This window comes from Falco cherrug, chromosome 15, assembly GCF_023634085.1.
Source record: "Falco cherrug isolate bFalChe1 chromosome 15, bFalChe1.pri, whole genome shotgun sequence".
In the NCBI taxonomy this organism is placed as follows: domain Eukaryota; kingdom Metazoa; phylum Chordata; class Aves; order Falconiformes; family Falconidae; genus Falco; species Falco cherrug.
This window is the reverse complement of record NC_073711.1, coordinates 2,472,912-2,500,887: the sequence shown is the minus strand read 5'-3', so window position 1 is coordinate 2,500,887 and position 27,976 is coordinate 2,472,912. Positions and strand designations below refer to the sequence as shown.

At 44.3% G+C, this 27,976-nt stretch overlaps 1 protein-coding gene across 10 annotated transcripts in view; it reads right to left on the bottom strand.

Moving 5' to 3' along the window:
* Positions 1–27,976, bottom strand: part of ARHGEF9 (Cdc42 guanine nucleotide exchange factor 9) — a 221,546-nt gene that overhangs the window by 75,296 nt on the left and 118,274 nt on the right. The window contains exon 1 of one of the 10 annotated variants that reach the window (XM_027809264.2): positions 8,281–8,400. The exons of 8 other annotated variants lie outside the window; for them this stretch is intronic. In XM_027809264.2, the coding sequence (XP_027665065.1) occupies positions 8,281–8,319 (39 nt within the window). In that variant the 5' untranslated portion in view covers positions 8,320–8,400. Of the gene's footprint in view, positions 1–7,853; positions 7,980–8,280; positions 8,401–27,976 lie in introns of those variants that run through there. One more of the 10 variants, XM_027809269.2, reaches the window with a different exon arrangement.

Here is a 27,976-nt window from a genome sequence, read left to right as displayed (position 1 = left end):
AAATACCCGTATGACAAATGATCCTGACTGTCTCCTTTCCTTGCGCTTTCCAAAGACCTCAGCCAAAGGGGAAGGATTGTCATTAATGCCACAGGGGGAGATCCCAAGGAATGTAAGAGCTCAAAAGTGGTACTTCAGCTCTGGAATTTGCAAATTGTTTTACTTTTTGGGTTTTTTTGGCTATTCCTTTGTGTCACTGCTATCAAGATAAAGTAACTCTTCCCATCAAAGTAAGCAGGAAAATTAAAAGAGAAGGATTAACAGGAACAACACCCTGTTAAATGATGTGGTAGAATCACTCTGCCTGACCCCACTACTAAAGCAAGTCTGGAGCAAACCTGCATGACCTGAAGGAGAGGAAAGGGAAGGGAGAAGCCGTGAAAGACCCTCCTGCAGCAGCAGGTCCCACACACCTTGTCACCTCCTGTCTTGCAGTCTGTATCTATAGCACATCCTGACCAAAAAAGCTCAGGATCACCACCTAGGATGTTTTTCTAAACTACATTTCAGAAAGTGACCTCTAAACCAAGGTTCACAACTTGTCCCAGGCTACTGCAGGCTTTAAATCTACCACCCATGAACCTGCTGTATCGCTGCAAAGGGACTTGGCTCCAGCTTTACAAGATGCGGCCTCTTGGAAGAACAGTTTGGGGAATGGGTGAGCCTCTGCCTCCAATGTATCTGGTGCATTCTCCCTGACTTTGCTCACTTCCAAAGCCCAGAAGCACAGTTGGAGGCTAACATCTGCTCCTTCTCCCCAACTGCCCGCAGTGAGGCAGCCGAGCATGAAACGTGTTTCAGTGAAATCAGTCATTATTGCAGAATTTTGCTAAGTAGTCCCAGTTAATCAACACTTACTTCTTATGGGCTAATTTCAAAAAGAAATTGGGGACTTACTGGTCCCTGGAGACTGAAGTAGGCACCAAATAGCAGTTCTCTTTTCGGAGGGGTGCTTTAGTTTGAGGGTAGGCCACACAAACCACTATTACCTGTCCATACCTCTTCCAGGGATAAACCATCATTGTTAGTTAGCCCACAAGATTCAGCATCTAATTTCCAGCACAGAGTTTCTCACTAATCAAAAATTAACTTAATGAAGAGTCACCTTCCCAAAAAAACCCAAAGAAATCTATCATATATCACCCATCTCCTTAGAAAATTCTAAGTACCTACAAAGTTTCTAGGACCATGGCCCCTGGGTAATACGAATAATCTGAAGGCAGGGAAATATTTCTCTATTAGATCATTTATTAATACATCAACAGAGTTGTAATAGAAAAAAAAAAAAAAAAAAGCTCTGGGAAGTTCCCTTTCAAATCAGCATTACATAAACTACGTACTCCTCCACAGCAGCGGGAAAGCAGGAATAGGGAGCAGGCTGTGAAAGGGAGATGGAGAAACGTGGTGAGACTATGCCATTTGTTCAAATTGTTCTTGTACAGACATGCCCTTTATTTAGACAACATAAAAGCACTGTAAAATAACAATAGCATTTCCCACTGTATTCAACGGGCCCTTCCATAATGGCAGCAGCCAAAACATCTTAAAACAAGAATATACAGAGTGCTGGCATTCAAAATAAAGAAATCAATGCTCAAAGGAGCCCCAGCAGAACAGGAGACATAAACGATCTGCAAACCTCCAGCCAAATGAGAATACCACTTCGCTGCCCGTGTTCCCAGAAGAAAAGCACCTCACACTGCTTTACCCTCTAGTGTTTTAATTGCATTGCTCCTTCACAAGCAGTAACGCTTACAACGCAGATTGATAGGGCTGTTAACAGCAATGCTGTCCCCTTAAAGATTTCCCAAAGAGGCATTCAAAGCTCTGCTGAGATCCACTCATATGTCTCCCCCATGAAAACCACATATACGGCACGAGCACGGGCGCAGTGTGATGGGGTGCTCACCTGAGCTGCACAGACAACACCAGCTGCAGCCCACGTTTCAGCCCAGTGTGTCACTGGTTTTCACAGCTAGGACAGGTTCACTCAGTTGATGGAGCAGACAAAAAGGAAGTGTACAAGGAAATGTCACCCCACCCCATCATGTTGTACTTTTGTTCTTTATGTATAATCTCCCCACAGTCCCTTTGATTGTGTATTTATTTTTAAACCTCTCATCAGAAATTATACAAACTGAATAAAGCCAAATCACAGTGAATTTGCCACACGGCTCATTCATAAAACAAATGGGAGGGCATTTCCACTTGATTTGCTTATTCTCTGAAGAGGTGCAATCACACAAAGGTTAAGCACGAGGCAAAGAATTTCCCTTTCTGCTTTCAAGCCCTTTGATGAATTTAACTAATGGCTGGATTTCAGCTGAAAGAGGCTGATTGGAGTGAGAGAGCCTCTGATAGCCCCATATTCTGGAAAGACTGTCACACTTGGTTGGAAGCTTTATGTCTCTATCTAAAGGTGGAGAATCAGTACAGACTTAAAGGTTCTGGGTTATTGTATTTTCCATTGGTTTCAATTTTCTTGAAAAGGTATCACCTGGCACACATGAAATCACTTGGCCTCATACAGGGTACAATAGGAGACTCCAGGGTACGGTATTAGTCTTATTGTCCATCTTATTATGGTTATTGTCCATTCCTATTAACAGCTGCAACACAGAGCTGCATACAGTAACTGGAGAGCTGAGAGTGAATGAGGAAAAGGACTAGCATTGCCCGTGCAGTTTTTAATTGGCTCTGGAGCGCCAGTGAGCCCTCCACTTTGATGGTACGTATGTCACCATAATTGCTTTCCAATCCCTTTTGCGAACTGGGCACATTAAGCCTGCCCTTGCCTGATGACATATCTTTCACATAGAGTAATTAAAAATAACCACTAACCATAATCTTTTAACTCAGATAAATGATGAGATTGGTTCTGGGACTCAAAAGTTTCAACTGCTCCAGGGAAAACAGCACCTTCCGTCAAACACAGCAGAGCAGCCCACAGCACCTCACTGACCTGGGGCCAAGCCAGGCTGTCAGCAGGGATCCCTCGTTACAGTGCATGGGAACAAATGGCTAAACACTCTTCAAGTTCTAAACCTAAAATATCTGCACAAATCCCAGTTTTCTGACCCCAGAAGGGACTCCTCACATTCCTCAATGAAGGCCGTAACCACCTCAAACACCTAGAGCTGTACTGGAAGCCCTGTGGTCAGTGGGCTAAAGTTGTGCTTTGATTTATGCCCAGTTTAATCATACTGGGCTGAGCCTGCAGTACACTGTACGGGTGGGGGAAGCAGTCAGGATTACCAAGCAATGTTTCCAGTGTTAATAAAGCATCAGCCCAGCCCTGCTGCTCGCTGCGGCAGCAAACATTGTGCCAGATAACATCGAAGCATTTCGTACAGACCACTGCAGGACTCAGGAAGACAGATACAGTTATCTCTCAATTACCCAAGGTGCAGAATAACGCAGATAAGCAAAACGGATATTACAAAATATATATAAATTAGGCTCTGAGAATGTACAGTGAAGGGCAAGAGGCTGCTGTGGAGCACTGAGCCCTGAGCTAAGGGACCCTGCGAGGAGGTACAGCATAGAGCACTCAGCTGCACCAAGATCACCCTGAGCATCCCTATGCCCATGGTGTAGCTAATCCGTAACCTCACAGCCCATTCACGGATAACCAAGACTTGACTGGAAATGTCAGGAATGCCAAATCTAGATTCATTTTACCCAAGAAGCTTGTTCTTACTGAAATTGCAAAGCAAAAGTCTTCTCTCCCACAGAGCAGACTGGCTGACTGTAGGCAAACTGAGTTCCTCTGAACAACTGAACGGTTTTGCAGGGAGAGATGACTTTTGCTCTGAGGAAGGCAAGAGCGCTTGATGGTTTAGAGATTATTTATTTTAAGATGTACATCACCTGTTACTCCGGGGCATGGGAGTTTCCAAAGCAAAAAGGTATTAAGGAGCAAATGACAGAAATTAGCCCCAGTGGATTGCATTATTCAACACAACACAGCAGCAGACAGATCTGTTCATCCCAGACGTGGAGGCTTTACCCCTGAAGCTGCAGGAGAACGGGCACCAGCCACCACAAAGCTGGTGACACACAGCTAAGCCATCCCAGCTCTGCTTAGCAGCGGGCAATGGCACATAGGCTCACAGCTGCGCACGCACAGGCATATGCACCAGGACTACTGAGTGTAGCAGAATCAGGCATTCATAGTGAAATAAATAGTGACAGATCAGAACTAATGAAAGCATAAGTAGATACTTTGTCCTATAAAAGCTGACACAGTTGGCCAGGGTCTAAAAACCACGAAAGGAAACTAATTCAAATGCAGGGCTGTTAATACAAAACAGAAATATTACTCCTGGATGGCCAAGTACAAGGAGCACACAGCACGAGCCCCTTCATGTTATCAATCACTGCAATGTGTTTTAAAACACCTTTTAAAAACATAGCAGATGCCTGGATTATGTCGCATTAGACCACAACGTATTAAAACACATCTTCAGCAACAGGCTTCATAATGCATAATTCTCACGTATCAGTGTTGTAGTACGAGGCCAAGATATCATTAAAAAAAAAAAAAAAAGAAGAGAGAGAGGTATTTTTAGTAACTGATGAGAATTTGGGAAGTGGTGTCTGTTGCTTGTGCAAATCAGTGCCCAGGCTGGATTAAAGTCCAGACAAATGTATTACACTGATTACACTCACCGCTCGGGCTCCTTATTTGCTGTTATGACCTCTTGATTTCTTAGCGTAAGTCACTGCAGCTCACGTCTGATACAGTCAAGGACTGGCATACTGGTAGATGAGCACAAAGAGGGGAATACCATCTACACATTGTTTTGCAGACACTAAGCTTTCAGAAAAGTCTAATTAAATGCTAGCACAAAGTAGGCAAAGGCTGGAGAAACAACACATGGCCCCCCAGGAACCACCCCTGGCTTCGGGTGACTTTGCAGGGGCAGTGACAGCCCTGGCTCAGCTGGCTGACTGCCAGCCAAGCCAGTGGAAAGCAGAGCCTGTCCAGCTGCTCTGGTGCAAACCAAGAGCCATGCAGTGAAAATTCCATTGCTTCTGTCTCAGGCAGCAAGAGGAAAAACTAGGATGAGCACCCGGAAGAAGAAATGGCCAGACAAACCCCCTACATAATGATCTTCAAGAGATTATTCCGGCAAAACCACAAGTCTTCCTCAAGTCTTTCAGCATTACAGCACCTGGACCAAAAACCAGTGAGAGGCATCCTGAGCTCAAAGGAAACACCCAGGGGACCAGCCTCCGTTCGCCACCACCCCATGCACGCAATCAATAACACAGCACAACAGACTCAGCACAGCGCTCAAGTCGTTATAGCAACCACATCTTGCATTTACATCTCACCTTCCATCCGTGTCAACTCCTGAGAGGGCAAACAGGCAGGACTTCAAAGTAAGCAATGTAAAACAGCTTCCCTCCTTGAGCCGCTTGTTGAGCCAAAGCCTGTGGTATCCTTTGGCTCTCGAAGCCCTGATCTTGCAGCCCGTGGTGCCCAGGGCTGGCACAGCACCCTGGCTTGGCCTAGCCTCCGCAGCCCAGAAATGTCTTGCTATATGCACTGTATCACTCAGATCTTGAAAGCATTTAACATAGTGCAAACCCTGCTGTGACCACTGCTTTTGGGGAAGTAGCATGCAGGGCACTGGAAGGAAGAGGGGTGGCACAGTGGGGTGTATATCACAGCACATACCTGATACCTCACTGTTGAAACCAAGGGAACAAAGGTATCTGGCACGATACTCTCATTCCCATCTAATTGACTTTGCATTATCATAGGTTTTTTCCTACTAAAAGCTCAACAGACAATCCTGGATGTAAAAGGCTGTCTTGTCAGTTAAGGTAATAAATTGATGCTAGTTAAATGCGCGTAACTCTTGCAGATTGTCATCGGACCCTGTAAGCCTATTACACGGATTGGCCAGATCAGCAAGGGGATATGCAGCCTTCCACCTCTAAGCTGCTTTCCTCACTTCAGGTTAGGAATGAATGAAAGGCACTCTCTGATGGCTTCTCAGATTTTATGGAAAACTGCCACAGCCAAAACATCCTCTTTAACAGGAGTAATTCCAAGCAGACACTTGCCACAAGCCTCTCCCTCAACTGGAACTGCAGCTTGGATCTACGCTTCTCAGCTTCCAATTAAAAAGGGTGGAAAGCCCGTAATATTGAATCTTGTTTCAAGTCACCACCACCCATTCTGAAACACCAGTTACCACCACAGCCTCCTGGGCTGCTCTGGGAGACAGCAGCTATCTCTGCCCACAGTGAGAGAGCAGCTGCAAGCACCAGCACACTCCTGCACCCCCTCGCTGCCCATCTCCCACCTTGGCGGCTGCCTTGCAGCCACACAAGCCTACAGTGCCCTGCACTGCACGCAAACTCCTGTGCAGCTCAGTCACGGCAGGAGCTACGAAACCCCCGGAGCTTTGCCCAAGCGCCTGTTAAGAGTGAGTCAAGCCATTGCCATGATGTTTCTTATTTTAGCTTATGCAAAATGCTGCTGCCAAAGCACAGCGGAGAGTAAGGTGTGATGTGCAGTTGGCTCCACCATGCCAAACCGGTGTCACCTCACTTACTGTATAACTGTCCCTTTCCCCTCTCTCCAGGTCACATTGCACAAGACACGTGCAAATCTTGTCCCAGTCTGTCCATCCTATCTGATTCATAAAAGGCCACATTTGCTGTCTAGGATAACAAAATTGTCACCTGGATGGTGCTGAAGAAAACGGTTACACACCGAGATAATTCTATTCAAAGTCTAGAGGGCAAAGTTGTCACAGATGAAATATCATTGTCTATTCCATGTTGGCAAACACAGTACATAATGGCAGCCACTCAACTTAATGGCTTACATTCCAGCTCCTTCAAATGAGCCCATCACCGCTGTATGTAATCACAGTATATATCTAAAAGTATAATTTCCATCCAAAAAGACCATAGCTGGAGCAATATGACTCATAGAGTTCCCTGTGCATCAGAAAGCATGTCATGAAGACTGGGATTTTGTGAGCCTGTTACCATCTGTGTACAAATTAGGCCATGGACGGGATTCTGCAAACTGGTTGATGGCAAAGTCCCTCTGACACAAATGGCAGTTTTGAGGCTGCAGAGACCTAAAAGCCAGGCCCTTTGCCTCTGCACCCAAGAGAACAGAAACGTTTTCTGAAGCTGTATGTGAAGTAAAGGGATACAAATATTAAAAAGAAATGCAATGGAATTAAAAGGCATCTCTCCCCATATACCTATTCCAGCCCTTCATGGCTGAATAGTTATAGCTGCAAACTCGCTTTCATTTCTGCCATAACAAAATCATCTCCACAGCATAATTAGTGTGTTCATGTTAAAATGGGTCCAAATGCATGGAAAGAGGCATCCAAATATGATTTGTTTTTCAAGACAATGTGATGTTTTCCCTGCCTAATAGATTTGATTCATTAAGGAACAACAAGAGCCAAGCAAACTATTTGCAGCAAACGTTTGCTGATTTTAGCAGCCTTTCCTCCTTGGTGAACTATCCATGAACAGACTGGGTTTTGTATTATTATTTTTACCTGCTACAATTTGACAAGCTTTTTTAGTCTGACTTGGCTATGCACTGATTACAAACTATCTGTTTTGTAACTACTGCTTAAAAGAGTGATTATTCCTAATTTCCTTAATGGATCAATTAAGTCACCTAGCACTATTCTGTTCCTGGACGGGATGACTATCGCATTCACACACAATTTTCAAGATAGCTGGATTGAACATTCATGTGAGCAGATATTTGCACTAGGATTTGCAACACTATCTTAAGGCAAACATCTGAGTTGTCTGAAGGGGTTTTAAATGAATAAATTTCTGCATTATTCACCTACCTCTAGAAATAACGCTCCATCTGTTCATGGAACAGTTCCTTTTCCTTACTTAGGTAAAATGAAGGTCATGCAAGTAGAAGGAAAATTTGCACATCCCCAACGCCCTACAACCACACACATCTACACAAATGCACGTGTACCTGGTCAAGGTCATTAACCAGTCAAAGAAAGAAATACAGCTGTCAGGTTAAGGGTAGTGAATAATCACCTAGTGCATCATTGCTGCGACAAGCACCCCAGGACACAGGCTGGAGTCAGAACATGTCCTTTGCAATTAATCATTAATCAGGACATGTTACAACAAAGAAGTCAAACAGTAACTCTAAAGGTGAACCAAAACGTTACTTCTAAAACACCTACACTTAAAAAAAAAGTCAACTCTCAAATCTGAGGGGAAAGGCAAATAGAGTGTATAAAAAATACATACCAGCCTCTGGGTGGAAAACATCCAACTTGTACTGGACATGATTCACCCCAGAAGAACCGGCAGCAGTACAACTCATGTGAAGCTAATCCCTGGATGCGTGGGCTTTGCTGGTACGGAAGATCTTTCCTTTCCCTGGCCTGTGCCATGTCATTGACCTGGAGAGGCCTGGAGTGAGCCCTCATTGCTTTGCAGGAAAATCACAGGGCATTGCTTGCGCCGGTCCTCCCTAGCTCCCCACACAGAGCTCCTGCCTGGGCTGGACTCTCTTCCTTGCGTGCTTAGGATAACCATTAGAAATGCAGTCATTTATAGCAGTCAGATAACCCTCAACCCATGGGCTGAGCACTTACGGTCATGGTTTGTACTCGAAGGAGCATGTTAAATGCAAGACTGCTCTGGCTTCAGAGTTCAGAAATGGTATTCAAGAGCACAGGAAGATGAGACACCTAGGCTCATTCTCTGAAGAAAAGCAATTTCTCAATGCAGATCTTCAAAGCAATCTAAACTTTTCTTATTTCCCTGTAATACTATCCTGCCTAACTGTCTGCTGAGCACAGTCAGCCTCGTTTGTGCTGTAAGGCTCTGTCCTTACCCAAGTGAACAGTGACACTAAAGCCAATGGGAACACCTGTGAGCCTATGTTCATCAAGGCTTGGGTTCTTCCTTCAAGGAATATATAAACCCCAGTGTCTGATGTCTCACCCAATTTCAGTGCTGCTTTCCATTTTTAGGGGAAAATTTTTAGAGCAAAACTAGTGTAAAATATGAGTGTCAGTCCAGGGAGGTTGCTACACACAGGTACAGACAGTTCTGAGGGTGCACCATGACAGCTCGACTCGGATTTAGACTGAAACTTGCCCAAATGGAACTGTCATGATTGAGCATGAATTCTCCCGGTCATCGTGCATGGTGGGCAGCTCACACCAATTGCATCATGCTCATGTGAGCCTGGCAAAGTGATAAAGGTGATGGGAAATGATGAGTACAGATAGGAAAGATGTGTTGCCTAAACCTATGCCAACTGCAGTGACACCGCTCCTAGAAAGGCAGTGAGCAAACAGAGGCAAAATGTAAACATACAGGCACCAGCTACAAGGGCTCTGGGATCTACTCATGGAATTCACAGGCTTTGTGCCATGAACAGTGCCACACGAGGTAACATTAATTGATAGTGAATAAAAAACTTCAGCTAGAGCTATTTCGACTAACTGCTGAAAACAAGAGTGTGTACCCCTCACTGCTCTGCAGACCATTTATTTTCTCTTTTCATCACTGGAGCAACTTCCAAATATTCCCAAGGCTTTAAAAAATGCTATGCCAAGCCCTGTCCACACTATCTAATCTAGTATAATTAAGAATCAATACTGACTTTTGAAGGCATCCAAGATGTTCTCTTTGGGAAAATACTTGGTGAGTATCCTCCTGAAGACATCTGCTAAGGAATTTTTACTACTGGCCTAGATATGTACTCCACCTAGAAGAATTAAGTGGCTCCAAGGAGCTTTTAGTCTAAGTAAATCTCATTTAAACAAGCCCTATGAAAATGGACAGGAGCTCCAACTGCCTGATTTGTTTCTGTTTTATGGTCCACTCAGAGAAAAAGAAACAGGAAAGATGTAATGTGATCTCTCTCACACAGGTTTCCATTTCTGCTGCACACCTCACATCTCATTGCTTTTCTCTCCTATAGCACTGGCATAGAAATAATAATATCCTACTCTCAGAAATTTTCACATTATTTTTTATGGCCAGCATTGCTTGAGATGCTAGCGGCCTTCATTCAAAACCGCAGAGCTGGAACATCCAGGAAGTGTATCCAAAGGAAAGAAGTATGGAAAAGAGCTGATACAGCAGAGAAATTTGACCATAGTGGCAATACACATGGCCAAGGGGTGCAATGTGCAACAGTGCATGTGGCACAGCAAACACGGAAGGAAAAAAAAAACCCTTCTCCTTGCTATTTCCTTCATAATAGGTGGAATCAGGGGGAACCTGGACATCTCAAAACCACGGAGGGATTTTTCCTTGTGTTTATATTTGAACAAGGAGACACTTAGAGACAACGTTCAGCTCCAGCTCAGAGGGGTTTGGCTCTGAGGATGTGGTTCAGCTGAACAGAGACAGAGGTTCTCTCTCATCAGCTCCACAGTCAAGGGACTTTGCTGTTTCCTTCCCCATGAAGCACCTTGACTGGTGGGAGCCCAAACACTAACAGTACCAACGCAGGACATTACATTCAGGCTGAGACACTAACGAATTGAGCAGGAGATGGCTGGTTCAAACCCAACTCTAGAGGTCAGAAATCTCAAAGGTGTGCTGGATGGTTTCACAGCTCAATTCCTGTTTTTTTCAGACCTGATACTTGATAGAAGAGGCTGCCCAAAGTCTGCTACTGCCTCATAGGAGAGCATGTCATTTCTACAGTAACACAATTGAAAAAAAAGGTAATTTCCCCTCCAGTTCAGTTGCAGTCTTTGATAACCTGGATCACAGATTGAGTTTGCTGTCACACAGGTTTAGGGATCCTGTGATGTAGTGAAAAGCAAGAAAAAACAAGTGCAAGAAACTAGAAATGGGACCCAACATCTGCTGCCGTCTTTGGTACCTTTACATCTTCATTGCAATGTGCAAGAGGTGGTATTATTCACTAACGTTCTCTGATGATATCAAACAGGAAAACCTTGCAAGTATATCTGAGAACTGAGAAATAAAGCTAATAAACAGGAGGCAAACCCATTCCAAACCCATATTCAATGGGACAGATGCTCACAGGGCAAGGAATCACAGGAGCAACAGTGGCAGGAAATCAGAGAGGAGTTTGAAATACACTGAAATGAGAGCAAGATCTGTAAAACGCTGTAACAGCCCCTCCTCCCATGGCTTATTCTGCACAAAGCAACTCATTTCAGACAGATATTGACAGCGTGGGAGGGATTCAGAGAAAAGCAACAAATTTTATCAGAGGTTCTGGAAGGATTAATACCCAGAAAGAGATTAAACCTGTTAAAAGCTCAGCTAAACTACCATTTCAGAGACTGTGCTAACACAATTTAAATAGTTCCAAGAGAGGTATTATTTATGTATAATGGGTAGAGCTAGAAGTCTGAAGTGGAGAAAGGCTCCATTTTAGCTATCTAAAATGAAAACACCAACAAACGATTTAAAACAAAGGATCTACAAGACAAGGAAGCCTTTGAACAAAAAATAAATAACTTCATCCAAAAGGAGGAAGCAGCACAAGAGCTGTAGCAGCCCAGGAAGGGCAGGAGGGCAGCACAGGCGGCCAAGCACAAGCACGGCAGTGCACGTGTGCAGCTACAGCCAAAGAGCCTGGTAGGATGGAAGAAAGCCTCACTGCTGTCACCTCTACGACAGGTAGGAGACCTGAACCTCTCCAGTCCACGAAGAGCTTTGGGTGTGGGTGACTACCCAGAAGAAGTTTCTCAAATGCAAGATTCACAGAAGGAGACTGTGGACATAGCCCAACAGTGCCAGCAGCTGTGCCCAGGTGAGAGCGACCGTGCGATGGGCTAAGCATACTAACAGGCTCTTTTATGACTTTGCAGTCCATGGCTAGACCACTGCAAGTCTCCTTGGTGATGTAAGACAAGGACCAAAAGCACCCCTGATGTTTACAGTGGGCCCATACTTCATACCATCTCTGTTGCAGAGGTACTGCCGTTAACTGGGCTGTGACAGGAGGAGGATAGTGTTGTTACAGCACAACAGCAGCGCTGTCAGACCAGCAATATTTGTTCACGTAAGAAAACAGTCTCAGAGTGACTAGTTCTCCAGATCTGCTCTCAAATAAGTCTCATTTTGGAAAACCCAAACGTTCTTCCCATTTAAGCTGCAGCACACTGAGCAAGGCAGGCAGTCTCACTCCTCTGATGCCAGCACATGCCACTGATGCCCCAGTGCAAGGTCTGCTTCACTGCAACGGCAGTGGAGAGGCCACCATCCTGCAGACCCACACCTCTTCCACAGCAGCCCCAGCCTCCGTGCTGGAGATAACATGGTGCTGTCAAAAGCTCAAGGCAATTTGCCACAGTAACGCCCTCAAATTCTTCTGCCTTGCTGTGCTGAAGGGACTGTGACTTTTTGTGCATGCAGCCTCTCCTTTTGCACTCTTCTGAGAACTTACTTGTCCTAAAATGTATGCAGGTACTCAGACACATTCTCTTTCCTCCCTCCTTAAAAAAACAAAAATAATCCCATCTCCATTGTTATTTATAATCCTTGGAAGTTCAGCCTCTCAAGCAACTTTTAACAACTCAAGTCAGCAGCCAATTAAGTCCAGAGGAGATCTGTGAAGGTTTCGAAGCAGGTCATTTCAGTGCCCAGAACAGCCTTAATTAGATAAGAATATATATAAATACTACAGAAAATCTCAATAAAGGTGTCTGCACTCTCACTAGTGACAACTTACAGCATTGTTTACATTGTATAAAGCCCCCCAGGCCCTTCCTCTTGGGTCACTCAGTGTTAGAGGGGGAACTGTGAATATTTTTTGCACTTAAATTGACCTGGAGGAATTAAAACACAGACTGTGTGCTGGTATCAGGTTTTGCCATGTTTGTTCTCAGATAGCAGTAGCTATCCAGGGGGAAAGGAAGGTGTTCCTTGATGCAACCCGCCTGTTTCACAGGGGCAATCATGTAAAGAGAAAACAAATGTGCTTACTTTTGTGCAAGCTCTGGACACTGGGAACACATTTTCAAGAAGCTCACGCACTCATGCAAAGCTGTTGGCACAGCTGTGCACGGGCTTGGGGGACCCATGGTACCAAGCAGAGACCTGTGCATAGATATGTTAGGACAGTTTTTCCAGGGAAGCATACATTTATCACCAAGAAAGGCACCACCTTGCAGTGCCCAGCCACTTCTGCCATTTCTGCAAAATGAGGGGCAAGGCTATTTAGGATGGCAGGATCCCATGGCACTCTGGCCACTGTCCCTGCTCAGTCCCCTGCTCTCCAGCCACAGGTATGCTCCACAGCAGCCAAAGCTGCAATTTCCCTGAAACCTACAGCCGCTGATAACCCCACTAGCTGAGTGACACCCCAAGTGCTCCTGCCGACAGCCCTGGCTGTGCTGGCTCCTGTGAGAAAACTGCTTTGCCCTGAAGCCACGTGCTCCGCACAACCCTTGCTGCTGCTGGCCACAGGGAGAAAAAAAATGCATTCCCCAGCTGTAGATGGTTTAAAACCTCCAAGTAGCAGCAGTCAGAGACCCCAGGACCTCTTGGGGGATGAAGGCTGCAGTGTTTGGATGGGGCTGGGCAGAGGACAAGCCCAGCAGTACCACACAGCAGACAAATCCTCCGGACCTCGCGCCCACCTCCATCCCAGGGCTGCTCCCAAGCAGTCACAGAGACCAAAAGCAGAAAGACTGCAAAACCTTCTACTTCTCTGCTCCATTCCTCAACAACACAGCCACTATGACAACTTTTAAGTGCTCTCCTAGCCCTGCAGGACCCTGGGAGGTACAATCCAGCAAACTCAAGACCCTGCCAGTTTGCAGGCTCTGGCCAGGGGTACAGCAGATTCACAGGGTGCTTGCCAGCAGTTTTGCAAAGAGCTGGTTAGCAGCATGGTGCCCTCACTTCCGAAAGTGAAATCTCATTAAACAGCAGCTAAAATACACTCATTATTTTCCTAACACTACTCTTCCGAGTAATTGTTGCAGTCACAACAGGATGGGAGGCAGTCACAAGATCACTGGTAGGATGACAAGTCTCTACCAAACTCCCTATTAGGTTGTGGTCCATGCAATGCAGAAGTTCGTAAGCCACAGCTCTGTCTAATTAAAACTGCAGGAGGGGACGATTCAGGAAGGCTAAATATAATTATCCAAGTAAGAATTTAGCCAGGACACTGTGACTTAACCCATTGCCTTGTGCACAAAGTACTAAAGGAGTTTAATTGCCACCACTGATGGGAATCCACATTCATGACTCACCTCCATCCAACACACATCAGAAAGTTGCTGTTTTTCTCACTCCTGATTTACTTTTGCTAATGTGCTTCCAAGGCCACTGCTTCAGCGGTCAGGACCACGCTGTGAGGCTGCATTTTGTTCTTTTTTGAATTTCAAAACAACAGGCTCGATCTATGGTTTCATTTGGGCCCACCTCTTAACAGCTGATTTCCCACACACACTGCTGGGGGAATTAGAGCAAGAAAGAGCAGAGGGGTTTGAAATTTGGGAAAAATCACGAGGAACTGGTTTTTTTTCTGACATAAAATAATGTCATTTTTAATGTGAATTTTCTGAATCTTTCAAGTATTTAACTTCTTAAATTCACCTAGCTTTTATTCAATCTCTTAAACACCAAAAAATGAGTTAGTGTCTTACAAAAAGAAAAAAAAAGGAACAAAAAAGCATAACCATTTGAGTTATGCTCTTAGACATTTTTCAGGATTATTTTTTTTCCTTCTGAACTGCAAACCCTTTCCAAATTGTGAGAAAGATTTCAGTTTGAATGCCACAAGGTCAGAATAATGTAGACATATTACTCTTTTTCCCAGTTATTCTCCTTATAAGCAATGAGTGTGCTCACATCCCCACTATACACCTTCAGAGTGTCTATTCAGAACTCTTACCACAATAATCTTGTCAAATTAATTCATCATTAAGGACAGATTTTTTTTCCCTCGCTACTGTGGCATTAATTAGTGAAAGGTTGCCATGGAAACCCAGCAATATGAGTTAACACCACATAATTTACCACGTTGGTAAAACATGGACTAGAGCCCTGCAACAGGTACAACAACAGGTACCACTACCTGGGGTACATGTTGAAGCCAGATTTGCTCCTCTGCTGGAGGCTTTGATGTCTCTTGACTCAATAGAAGTTGGAAAAACCTTCTAAAGACTTAGACATTAGGACTATATATGAGTCTGAGGGCAGGTTCCCATTTTCTTGATGTTTTAGCAAATACAATTTTAGGACACGGGCAGGAATCAAAGTGAGGAAAAAGAGGTTGAGCTGCACACATACGAAAAAAGTTAAGGCACATGATCAGACCCAGGTGCTCATTTTCATTAATTATCAATAAGCCATGGCCAGCTAAAAGCCTGCAGCCACTAACTGCTTTCAACAGCTTTGTGGCAAGGCTGCACTGGAAGGGTCCCAAACACACCCTCAGCTGCCACGACTGCACCTGGAGGGATCTCTGCTCTTGAGCCTCTGCCCTCCTGGGCTTTTACCCCTATGCCACCCTAAGGGAGGCTGCTCCACCACCACACTCCTGCCTGATGATCAGAGACCGCCTTCTAACTAAGAGCCCATATTTTGCTGTGATTGTCCAATACCTACTCGCTCTTTCATCTTAAGCAGTTCTGCTCAGCAGGTCTTCATCCTCAGAGCACTTGTGGAGAGCAGCTATGCTCCTGCTCAGCCACCACGTTGCCAGGCTAGACAAGGCACTCTGCAGCTTACCCTTCACAGACAGATCCTGCACTCCCCCGGCTGTCCTTGTCCCTGTTCAGGCTGAATACATTTTTGTTGAATATTGGCAACCAAACAATCTACTCTAATCCAAGTGAGGCTGCACCACTGTCTGGTACAGCGGCATTAATCTCTACTGGAAATTCATTCTCTAATACATCCTTGGATCATACCTTGCTTTTTTACGGCCACATCACACTGTCAGCTCATCGTCAGTCTTTGATCACCCTGATACAGCTCAGTCTTCCTCCTGCATGCACGACAGAAGGCTGCAGCAGGCACTGCTCTCCCTGTGAGCCACACACTGCTCTCTGCTGTTGTGTGCTGCTAGTAACTTCAAATCTGCTGTCTGGTTATTTGGTTACCCTGGTAATATTCCATATTCTTTGCTAATATAAGAAGCAGAAAAATTCAAGGCTTAAACCACCTCTTTAAATAGTCTGTTTTCACTATCTGGGTAAAATTAGACCCAAATCTCAGCACCAGACTAATGAAGGTATTTCAGAAGTGGAACAAAATCACAGCTTCCCCCAGCAAACAAAACCTGAAATAAAAGCAGGGATTTGTCTGCACCTTGATAAGCCAGCCCCTGAGGAATGCAAGACCAGGCACTTACCAGCACGTCATCTCAGTGTGTCAAACCAAGGCAAATACCCCCTACTCCCACAGTCCTTGGAAGAGAAACAACTTTGCCTATTCCAACCTGTGAAATACCAGTGACCACAGGTAGAGCCCGACCACAGGTAGAGCCCAACCACTCAGAGCCACCCCAGTGAATGCACCATGCTGAGTGCAGCCACCTTCCCCCTGCACGTACAAATTCTCCACTAGGAAGGAGGTAGACAGATAAGACTTTTTTTAATTAAAAAAAAAACAAAACAAAAAAAACCAAAACCCAAACCCCAAAACTTTTTCATCTTCTCTCACTCCAGAGGGATGCACCCAGCTCATGTCAAAGCTGCCTGAAGAGGGAACCAGCCCTGAACCTGCTTCTGCAGAAAGTCCTCTTGCTCCACACAGAAGCAGTAAAAGGTGTATGGGGCAGTGCTTTCCCACTAGCGATACACAATGATCCCACCTCAAAACACCTCCTGCTAGTCCAGGACAGGATTTCTTCCCACACTGATAGACCCTCCTCTCTACTCATACCCCAGCTTCAGCCACTGCTACAGCTCAGCACATCTGTGTAATGAGTACTGACCTACACCACCTCTGTCTTTAAGAAAAAGAAAGAGATATTCAGGTTCACAAGAGCAGGACATGTGGGGAAGTTCAGCCTCCCCATGAGCATCCACATTAAGAAAACTGAATTTGACAAAACCATTGAAGAAATCAAGCTGAAAAAAATACCCACTGCCAAGTTTCTCCATCCTTTCATATCATTCTAGCAATCCACCCGCATAATTTTTTTTTTTTTTGAAAAAATAGTTATTTTTGCACTTAAGGAAAGACAGAAACATTTTCCATACTTTGAAACTTTCTCTGACATCCCCATCAAGCTCAAATCTCTCCTCAAAATACCCTTCAGACTCTGGGGAAAAACATTCATGGCTTGTGCTAAAAGCTCCAGAAACTCTTTCACAGGCTGATGTTTCTTCAGCAATTTGCTTTCCTGTTAAAAAATACAAGGGTCAAAAAAACCCGCATGAAGAGCAAGGAACAGAAATGCTAAACCATGGTTGGTCTCCAAAGCCCAACTGAATGGACAACCTGAAATCAGAAAGACTCAGCTTCTGGAAAGACAATCTTTTGTCAGAAGAACAGTGAGCTGGATCTCCCAAGCCCCAGTGCCAGCGCATGTTGGGTTCTGCTTAGGTCAGGAGAACATGAAGCTTTCATGTCACGTAGTCAATTCTGAGAGAGCTTTCCTCAAACCAAGGGCACTAAGCTTTATATTAACAAAGGCTTAAGGTCAATATAATTAACCCTATTAAGTTCAGGTTGCTGTTTCCTGAATTAATAGTTCTCAGACCAGTTTCAAGTAGACAGGAATCCAGAAATCACCAGCAGAGTTGGGAAATCAATGTCAATATGCTAGATTTCCCAATTTCCAATAGATTTTATTTTTGGTTTATGTAAGTGTGAATGAGACCAGGACCGGGTCTTCTTGTCCCAGGGTAGGATTGGGTTACCTACTCCTGCAAGATTTCTGGTAAAGGGAAGAATATCAGGGGAAGACTAGGAATTAAGGGAAATGAAGGCGGCAGACAGGTCATCCAAATTTGAGAAAAGGTATGATTATACTTAGATAATTCCCAGACATTTCTGTGCGTATCCAAGCCAAATTTGATTCTCCCCTTACTAATAAGAATAAAAGCCATGTGCAGTATTCCACACTGGAAAAAACAGCAATAAATAATATACATGCACACACACCAATGTCCACATACATGCACTGCAAATCCTATACACTCCCATGCAAAGCTACCGGTACACACCCACACACAGAGACACACACTTATGCAATCAGCTGTATCCAGATGTTTCAGACCATATAATTTCCTTACACAAAGCAGTGCTTACAGACTTTCTAATATGTCTTTTGTACAGAAAGTACCAACAAACTTTTATAAAATTGCTTAGTGGCTCATGCAGGTGTGTGGCTCTGCCTCTCAAAGCCAACACTGGATTAATGCAGGGGCTGACAGTATCCATCAGCAAAACTCGGATCCAGACATACTCCACTATCATGTTTGGAGCCAGTTCTTTGTCTCATCCACAAAGCAGTTACCCCAGATTTAACTGCTGTGACTGAGGCCAGGACCCAGCCCAAAGGAAGGGACAGGGAAAGACAAAGGTTAAAGCAAAAAAAACCCAAAATGTGAAGAGGAAAGCAGAAGCTAGACAGTCATTCGGATCAAGTGACCTGACACAACACAGCTGTTTCGGTTTCTCAGCAGGGATTTGAGGATCTGCATCCAAAGAGAAATCCTCTTCCCTTGTGTAACCATTGAAAAGCTGGTTAGTTGATGAGTGCTTCTCTTTTCAGACCAGCTTGGGCTACTGCAGCTCTGGAACACTTTTAAATGGGGGAAAGGCCTATGGCCTGTCATTCTCTCCTAGAGGAGTGATTTTTGTTCGTGTGTCTAACCTGAAAACAGTAAATACCACCAAAACTAACCAGCCCTAAGAGACAAGGAACATGCTTGGGGAGGGAGCACCAGGACACAGATGAAGGTAAGACAGCACAGCAAAACCAGCCGTGTGCCCCAACTGACTTACCTTCAGCCCTGCTCAGCACTGCCTTAACAATTACTTCTACTTCTGTGTCTTTATTTTAGAGTTACTGAGTGTGTCCGTCAACTTCCAGGTGCCTCCACTGCAAAGCTCCTGGGTAAGAGACAAAAAACCCTCCTGATACTTCCCTCCAGGATTTAATCCCCCTTTATTTTGAGCAGATTGGATGCTATACCAGTTTATTCTCCCCGCAAAGCCCCGAGTCTCAGGCAGCCACAGGCAGAGCGCAGACGTGATATCACCCAAGCTCGGAGCTGCAGATCAGCTGCGTGCCGACAGCTCTGCAGCTCAGATGCTCTCCTTATCTCCCCTCTCTGCTTAGTGCTCTTCCTACGAGTCTTTTCTCTAGCAGCTTTAATTTAAGCATTGCCTTGCACTAGAAGATGCAGTACTCTTATTGACAGAGCTTTACTGGGAAACGCAGATTTATACTTATGCATGTAGATGATTCAAGCGTGCAGAAACTTGCTTCGGACAGAGCTGGGAGTTTGCTTTACGAGGCTGCTCTGAAAATGTCGTTGTAGAGGAGCTGTAACTGGCTAACTCTACCTGCTCCTCACTCCCTGCCACCACCAAGGTTTGTGTAATGCTACTTGCACCTTGATGAAAATACTCACAAAATAGTACATCCATCCCAAATACCTTACAGTCTCAAGACAAACATCCCAGCACTAAGCTATGAGGCAGCAGCACCGCAGCTGCTTCTGGCCTCCCCGGGGCAGCTCAGAGCAGGGCTGCAAAGCATCACTCAGCATGACTCTTCTACTGTTTCCCCCCTAAAACCCCCAAATTTCTCTGTGGTGCCTAAAGTGACGCAGGGGTCCGTACACAGCTCACAGGTCTCAGACACATGAACTGCTACTGACCTTGCATTTTAAGCTTCTAAGCACTTTACGGTATCTCATCCCAAATCCCTTGCTTCAGCCATGACTGAAACTCCTTTTCTTTACCAGCATGGATTTTTAATAGAAATTAAGCTCAACACAATATAACCTCCCACACACACCCCCTAACTTGCTTTTTTCATACTGCAAATACATACAGCGGGGCTTACAAGCACAGGATGATCCTAAAAATGCTACAGAAAAATAAAGAAACTGAAGAAAAACTGAAGACGTTACAGAAAAATGAAAATGAAAACTGGATTCCCCCAGCTGGACGATGAGGAAAGCACCTGCTGTCCGTGGGGAAAACTGCTATGCATGTGCAGTTCCTTCCACTGCAGCACCCGAGGCAGTAACAGTTTTTAAATCACTGTTATCTCAACCATCCTCTTTTTATTTGTGCCTTGTAGAAGGGAGAATTCTTTCTGTTATTTTTAAACTCTGCTGCTTGATACCTTAGATTACTACCTTTGAAAACAAGCTTGCAGACCTATCGGCTCCCCACCAGCTGGATGCTGCTCAGTGGGAAGGAGCAGGAGCTGTGCCTGGTGCCGGCTCCCCGAGCTGCCAGGCTGCTGGTCCTCCTGCGGCAGAGCTCAACAGCTCCTGCTAAAAAGGTGCCTTGTTTGCCGCCACTCCACTTCCCATCTCAGTACTAGAAATAATATCGGACTGAGAGGGACCCAAGGGATACTTTGCAGAGAAAACAGTAGGCAGCTGATATATCAGGGTAATTCTTGAACTGAAACCTGGAGGGACTTTCCTTCTTTGCTTTTTTGAGTGTTTTTTTAGTGTCCTGCGTGAAATTCTCTTTCTTTCAGTGGTGTTTCTGGAAAATTAGCAACAGAGCTTTGCTCTGAGCTTTTAAGCCTCTGTTGATTTCATTAATTTGCAAATACTAAGAAAATTTTCACATGTGTGCATAGGTGGGGCACAAGCATGCATTGCTTCTGAAAGACCGCAAGCAGGATGAAGGTACCATGACAGTAATTACACAGTCATTGTCCATTCACTATTTAAGAGTTTTACATAGAACATAATGAAGACCCCAAAGAAATGGCACACACACCTCCAAAACCTCTCTGCCATCAAGACCAAACACCTCAGTTGCTTTCTTTCGCTGTGTTAATGACACAGAAAGGCAATCACCTTTTTCCTGCAGCAACTGCGGATATTAGCCACAAGCCTGGCGAGTGGGGACTAGTGCAGCCTAGCAGGAGGATTAGCATATTAATGAACCCAGAGCAAACCAAGCTCAAACTCAGCTGGGGGAGGGGGAAGGACAAAGAGACAGTTGGGGTGGACAGTCGGCTTGGTTGTCTGCCAAAGATGTTAGCACTGCGGTGGCTCTGGCGAGTGACATGCCAGCCCGGGAGCGCCCATCCTCTGTCAGAGAGCAGCAGAAAGCATCTTGATCAGGGCTAGCTGCAGTTTAAGATTGATCTTTCCCATTCTCCGCCACCACCCACAAGACCTCACAGTGGGGTTTGCATCACTCTGATGGGAAGAGCAACTCCCCGGACTACTCAGACACCTTTACCCCCGCAAAACAACCCAGCCAGTAGGTTTTGCCTGGACGTCTAGGGTTTTCAGAAACATAATTTAATTCCTGCTTTCAAACAAAGATAATCGTGCACGAGCAAAGCTCCCTGGGACAACCTAGGATTGTGCCATTGCCTCCAGAGCATGCGGATAAATCCCACCGCCAGTGCAGATGAGTTAACCCTATCAAGTAAGGGAAGACATTGAGTTTTGCAACAGTGCCAGCATCCCCTCCCAGCCTGACAGACCCTTCTCTCAGGAAAGCATTACTTCCCTAAACAAGCTTCAGACCAAGCCACTTCTTTTGACGCTATCTTCCAAACACCTTGACATAAAGGATCATGGATGTCAGGAGAGGATGTTATCTTAACTTACGGGTAATGTGAGCGGTGCCACTGCATTTCCTACCTATGTCCTTCTGCAGGCAGCCTCACAGTGCTGCTGAGAATACCACCACACGTCCAAGCAGCTGTGGCTTCAAAATAACCACATGCCAGACCTAAGGTGGAAATCTTTCTCCCTTCTTACATGTATCAAGATACCTCTTGAATTTCTTTGGTTGAAACATGCACCAGTCCTGAGTAGTCATTATTAGAGGCTGAAGGCTGCCCACTCTCCAGCTTTGCTAGGGACCAGCCTCAGGGATGGAGGGTTTGGAGGAAGAAAGTATTACAGTAATTAACTCTGAGTTCAGACTCAACTCACCAGTAAGGCATTGTTAAAAAAAGTGAGGTGCTACATGACCCCTAAAGAAACTCGCCATTCTGCACTGAACAGTAAAGAATTATTTGTCAATTACAGAAAAGTTAAAAGACTGAAAACTCCTTCAGCACACCGTTTTCCAGTCTCTAAAATCTCACTTGAGCTTCTTGCAAGAGAAAGGCAGCCACATTCTTATTTCACCTTAGGAAATACTATGTTTTAAAGAAATGCAGTAATTTTATTCTGGCTTCTCTTCCAAAGTGTCTCTGAGATACATTCGTGCAAGGACTGGTGCTCATCCTGCAGCCACATAGCACTTCAGCAGCAAAATTCACAAAACGGGAAAAGAGTGCAGGAAACTGAGTCTTCTACTTGCAGATGCTATAGTACCAGCATCCTCTGTCTGGTGCTACAAGCTAGGCAAATTTAATTTAGAAACAAAGAGAAAATAAGACAGAAGACAAACCTGGCCTTCTGGAGGAGGAAAAATCAGCATGTCACAGAGTTCTGATGTGCACCTTTTCTTATCTTAAACAAACTGGTTCTTCCAATTTTCAGACATATAGCATTCAAAATTCCAGCTATAGAAAAATATCTCTTTTGCTGGATTTCAGGCTTGCAGCTGACACGCTTTGGACTTGGGTCTTCGCTTTAGGCCTGTTGCAAACACACTGCTACCCCCGAGATGTCAGGTAACATCAGCTGGCAAACAACTGGTATGTCTCCTCTTCATCCGCAGGGTTTTGTATTCCCTTAAACTCCCAAATAACTGTATATTTTGTTATCATGGCCAAAAATAACCTTGAAAATATGCAAAGACTGACAATTTCTGAACTTCAAAATACTGTAGTTATGACATTATACTTTGTCATTCCAGCCACGGACAAATGGTTCTGCTAAAATATCTGTCATAAACTAGTCCCCTGATGCCCAGACCACACCAATCTCTTCTTTAGCAACTAAAAGTTTCAGTTAGACCATTATGAACTTAACTCTAGCCAGAAAAGAAATGGAAGAGCTGAAGTACCAAGGCGGCAACTATTCTTGTTAAATTGGTCTCAGTTTTTCAAGTACCCTGTTGAACATTATAGCGGTCATACCCCTACACTGCTATGAAAGCGTAAGAAGTCTCTAAAACCCATAGAGTTTAAGAAGGAATGCTATATTCCCAAATTGCCTCAAATGTTTTACAGGGTATTATGACTTTCAGTTTTATAGGTCCAAAACACTAACCAAATAAAAAGTCTATTTCTTCCAGATTTTCAAGCTTCAATTTTTAAAAGGCCAGAAGCACAAACACAGTTCCTGTGACCCAGGGAAGCCTCAGCCGTTAGCTTTTATCAGGGATCCAGCTGTCAGTTCTGTGCTTCCTGTGCACAAGAGTTCACCGTTTCCTGTATTAACTTCGTGCTATTTACTTTTTTCTGCTTTCCTGATGTTCTAAGCTGTTCGCATTCTTGAGATAAACTTTTCCTGAAAAGCTAAAATAAGTCTGAAGGGTCCCATGATGGGTTAACAGCATCAGATGACAAACCTTAGTGCCACACACGATCATGCTGTGCATTTTGCCTTGTCTTTACTTTTCCCATAGATCTCCTACGTGCATGTAGGGTCATATTTCCCATAATGTGTGTTCTGAATTGATCCAAGTGGTTCATCCTTCCCTTTTTCTCCCCTTTCCTGCCCTTACAGACACACTGTTGTTTCACTGGTAGATTGAAGTCCTGCAATACGTACACAACATAAAGTAGCTGCAGCAGCCCAAGGTTGTACCACACCAATTTACTGATAGAGACAACAGGCAATCTCTTGGGCCCAAGGCAGTTCAGTCTTTGTCCTTGACAACTATATCTTCAAACAGGGACATGAATTATGGTAATGGTGGTGGTGGTGTGGGTATTTGTCTAGCTGGACTGAAGCTGCAACATTATTTGGGGTCAAACAGTAATGCTTTCCAGACACTACCAGTCAGGGCTGGATTTACACTTTTCATCTACTGTATGTTAGGGTTGTAAAATTTCATCTTTCTTTCTGTGCTGCCCTTCCCTTCCAGATTAATTTTATTAACAGCTTTTTTTATGGGCACTATAAAACACCATTCCACATTTGGCTCCTTTTAAGAGGACAAATTCCTACATAGATCTTCTGTTTTCTGAGGGCGACTCTTCAAGCACACTCCTCAGTTCCCTTATTTTTTCTCACTGGGCACATATCCTCTCTTTGTCCTCTTCAAAGGAGGTCGAACCAATGACACAACTAGTCAAGTACTGAAATATCACAGCTGGTTTCTCTGAGGTGCATATATTGCACATTATTACTCCCAAAATGTAAGCAAGGACGCTGAGGACTCAGGGCCTGCAGGTCCCTTGGGTTAGCTCAAATCAGCTGCTGGAAAACCTAAGCGAATGATGCTTTTTTGTAATGTATACTTTACTTTCCCCACTCATGTTTCACAAATAGACCCCAATGTCTTATTTTCCACTGAATGACAGCACTGCAGTTCAGCAAATTAATAAAATCGCTCACCAGCTCTGTATGTTGATTACTCCCTCTCTTTTATTATGAAAGAAAATGTCAAATCCTCAGACCTTTAATTTGAATCTTTCAGAAGCATTTGAGCAGTTTAGGAGCAGTTTCTCACCTCTGAAACAACTGCCTACATGGGTTGCTCCACACACAACCCCAGATCTAATTTCTGATTTCATCATAGCTGCAAACCAAATCCTACCAGGCTGACTCCCAGCGCAGCCCGATTTCAAGCAGCGAGGCTGAATCTCCACTGTCTGGGACTGAAATTGCTGGAGAACGTGCTATCAGATACAGAGACTTTAGGCTTGATTTTCATCTTGATGCTGAACCACAAACACGGCCTTAGCTAAGCCGAAGCACGGAGCCCTCAGCTCACACAGTGCTATCTAGCAGCCATCCAGCTAAGGTGTTTAGGAGGTATCAATCACTGCAGTGCCCCGATGTCAAATACTGCGGTTAAGATTAACATGTCATCACAGGTCAGCCCTAAGCCCCCGCACCACTACCTGCACTCTCCTCAGCAGCAATTTCTCTGCTAACAGTAAAGTCACTATACATTTTTAGCTCTCTTTGATCTAGTCTGGTCCATTATATTCCTCCTCCTAGTGTTTGCTAGCTGGCTGTAGGCAGCCCTGTGCCTCTAACTGAACATACTAATGAACTTTTGATGGAGTGCTTGAATCCTGCCAAGTCAAAGCGGATGCTTTACAGAAAGCAAGCAAGACCATGCTGGTGGCTAGGGGCTGTGCAACACAGCCCTAGTGCACAGCCCTGCCGCTCAGCAGCAGTGCCAAGAAATCACAGCCAGCAGCACAGTCCTGACAACACCGCTGCCTCAATCCACCCTGTGCCACAGATCCTCCCAGAGAAGCCCTTCCTCTAGTGATAATTTTATATAAATAAAATGCTTCTCTTCTTGCTTTCCAAGTGCTGTTTTGCTAAGGCATTGCACATTTTCCCCAAACCACATACACACATGCTGCTAAATGTTCAGTATCTCACTCCCTCCTCCTCCCCTTCCGAATTTTTCCTACCTTGTTTTAGCCAATCATACAGGGGGAAATTCTAACCTGAGCTTCATTAGTATAAGATATAAAAATAGAAGTACATTATCTTTTGTAGTTCTCAGTTGATTCATCAGTGGCATGAAGGTAAAACAATTAAATGTTTGTCTAGTCAAAAAAAATCAACAACTAACCACAAGAGAGACCGGGTTTAGGCTTTTCTTGAACCTGAGCACAGCGATTTAGGGTCTCTTGCGATACACATACTTTGCCCTCCCCACTCCCCATAGCTATCAGAATGCCTGATGATGATACCTCCCTCCTTCCCTCCTCCTCAGTTCAAAAATAAACACATGATGGAGACTTCAATTCAGGAGAAGCTGGCAAAATGTCTCTGCTGCAAAGCACAAACCTCCAGCAAAATCCCTTCAAAACTTTCACCCAAATCTCCCCAAATCCTGCCTGGCGATCCTCTCAGCACCTCCAAAAGCTCTTCCAGAGACACGAGAGCCAGAGGAGCAGGCATGTGTCTGTGTGGACCAAGGTCGACACAGGAGATGTTCAAAAAACGTTAGTGAGTTGACTTGATCTTTCATCAAAATACTTTTTGCTTTTCCTTCCTAACACTTCACTGCCCACGACATGGCAGGCTGAGCCGATGTGACAAACTGTCGAAACACATTTTTTTTAACAGAAAAAATTAAACCTAGACTTTAAAGGTAAAACTGGCCCCTTTGAGTCCCTCTATTATATGTGGTATTCCTGCTGGAAAAACCAAAGGTTCTGAGAGCAACTTGCTGGGAAAAGGCTCCAACAAACTATCAGAGCTCCACTCTGCAGTGACAGGACTAGCAGCAGTGATCTCCTGGGTTTCACCTTGTCTTTTTAAGTTTACATTAGTTAACAAAAGTAGCCACAGAGGTGCAAAAGAACCTGAGCATTTGTTGCTTCCCAGACACAAACCTATGATAAAATGCTGCTCATTGATTCCACAAAAAAAAGAACAAGAAAATATTACCTAAATTATTCTGCTGGCACTAGAAACAATATCTGCTACCAAAGAAAAAGGACCACAAACACCATCGTTTCTAAGTCTCTAAATTCATACATTGTAGTTTATTACTGCTGTTGTATTAGTAATGACCTATTTACCACAGGGCTATTGAGGGTGTCAAATGCAAAATGCCTTTGTGTTCCCTGCTGGAGTCTGAGATTGCTATTGATGAGCTTCGTGATTTGATGTAAAGGAAGTGAGTTGAGTTTAAGGCTATTGGCACTCTTTTTGGATAAATGCCAGGGAATTTTTAGAAACAGCCTTCAAAGCAACAATAAAATACCATGGATCTGTGTCAGAGTGGGCAGGCATCACTGTGTAAATCCATGAGCAGCAGAGTTCTGTCTCTGTACATGCAATAACCGTACATATAAGAATCCCATGTGTCCAAATTCATATGCAGTAACATGTATATATTTGGCTCTCTGAAGCAGCACACAATTCAGGATTTCTTGCATGCACAGAGCATCACCTTTACATTGCTCCATAGATGCAGGATTACACATCCACCCACTCCCTGCACCTGTGTGCAGGTAACTCTGATGTATGTAGCTGCAAAGCAATGGCTTGTCATACACTATGTGTGTCTGTAAGCATGCAACAGCCAGTAAGCATTTTATATTCTTTGCTTTTAATTACATCAGGTAGTAAAAAATAGCCTTTTCTTGGGTTTGGATGGGCAGTGAGTGTGTGTAGAAAGCACCTTACAAACACCCTGGGAATAGGCAAATGCCTGGCCATATTAATTAATACAAACTCCAAAGAGACTGAACCTTTATGTTTTCCTCCAGAAACTGGTTGCATACTTACTATTACTTACTATCAAAATGATTCTCACGAAAGTGGATAGGTATAAATTATTGATATCTTATTTCAATACATGATAGTCTAAGATTAAAAATTAAAATCTGATAGCTTTAAGAATCTTGTGACTTCCTAACAAATCAGGAAAAGCTCAGAAGCCTTAGTTGACTGAGAATCTGGTTCATGGTTTTGAAGGTCTTGGGCTCACTTCCAGACTCCCAGCAGCCCTCCCCAGCGTTCTCCCCCATTAGGTCCATCAGGATTAGCAAGAACCCTGGAGTTTCAGCTCACAGTTTTAAAATGGCTGGTGCTACTGCAGGTAAAGAAAATGGGGAAAGGTCTGTTCTTTATTTATGCATCAGCATAAAGTAGGCAGAGTTTATGAATAAGTAGCATAGGATTGGACAGAATTATTTATGAATTAAGGCTTTTTTTGTGTTAGAAGAAGAACCTGATACTCTTGGTAATGAATATAGGAGCCTTTTTAA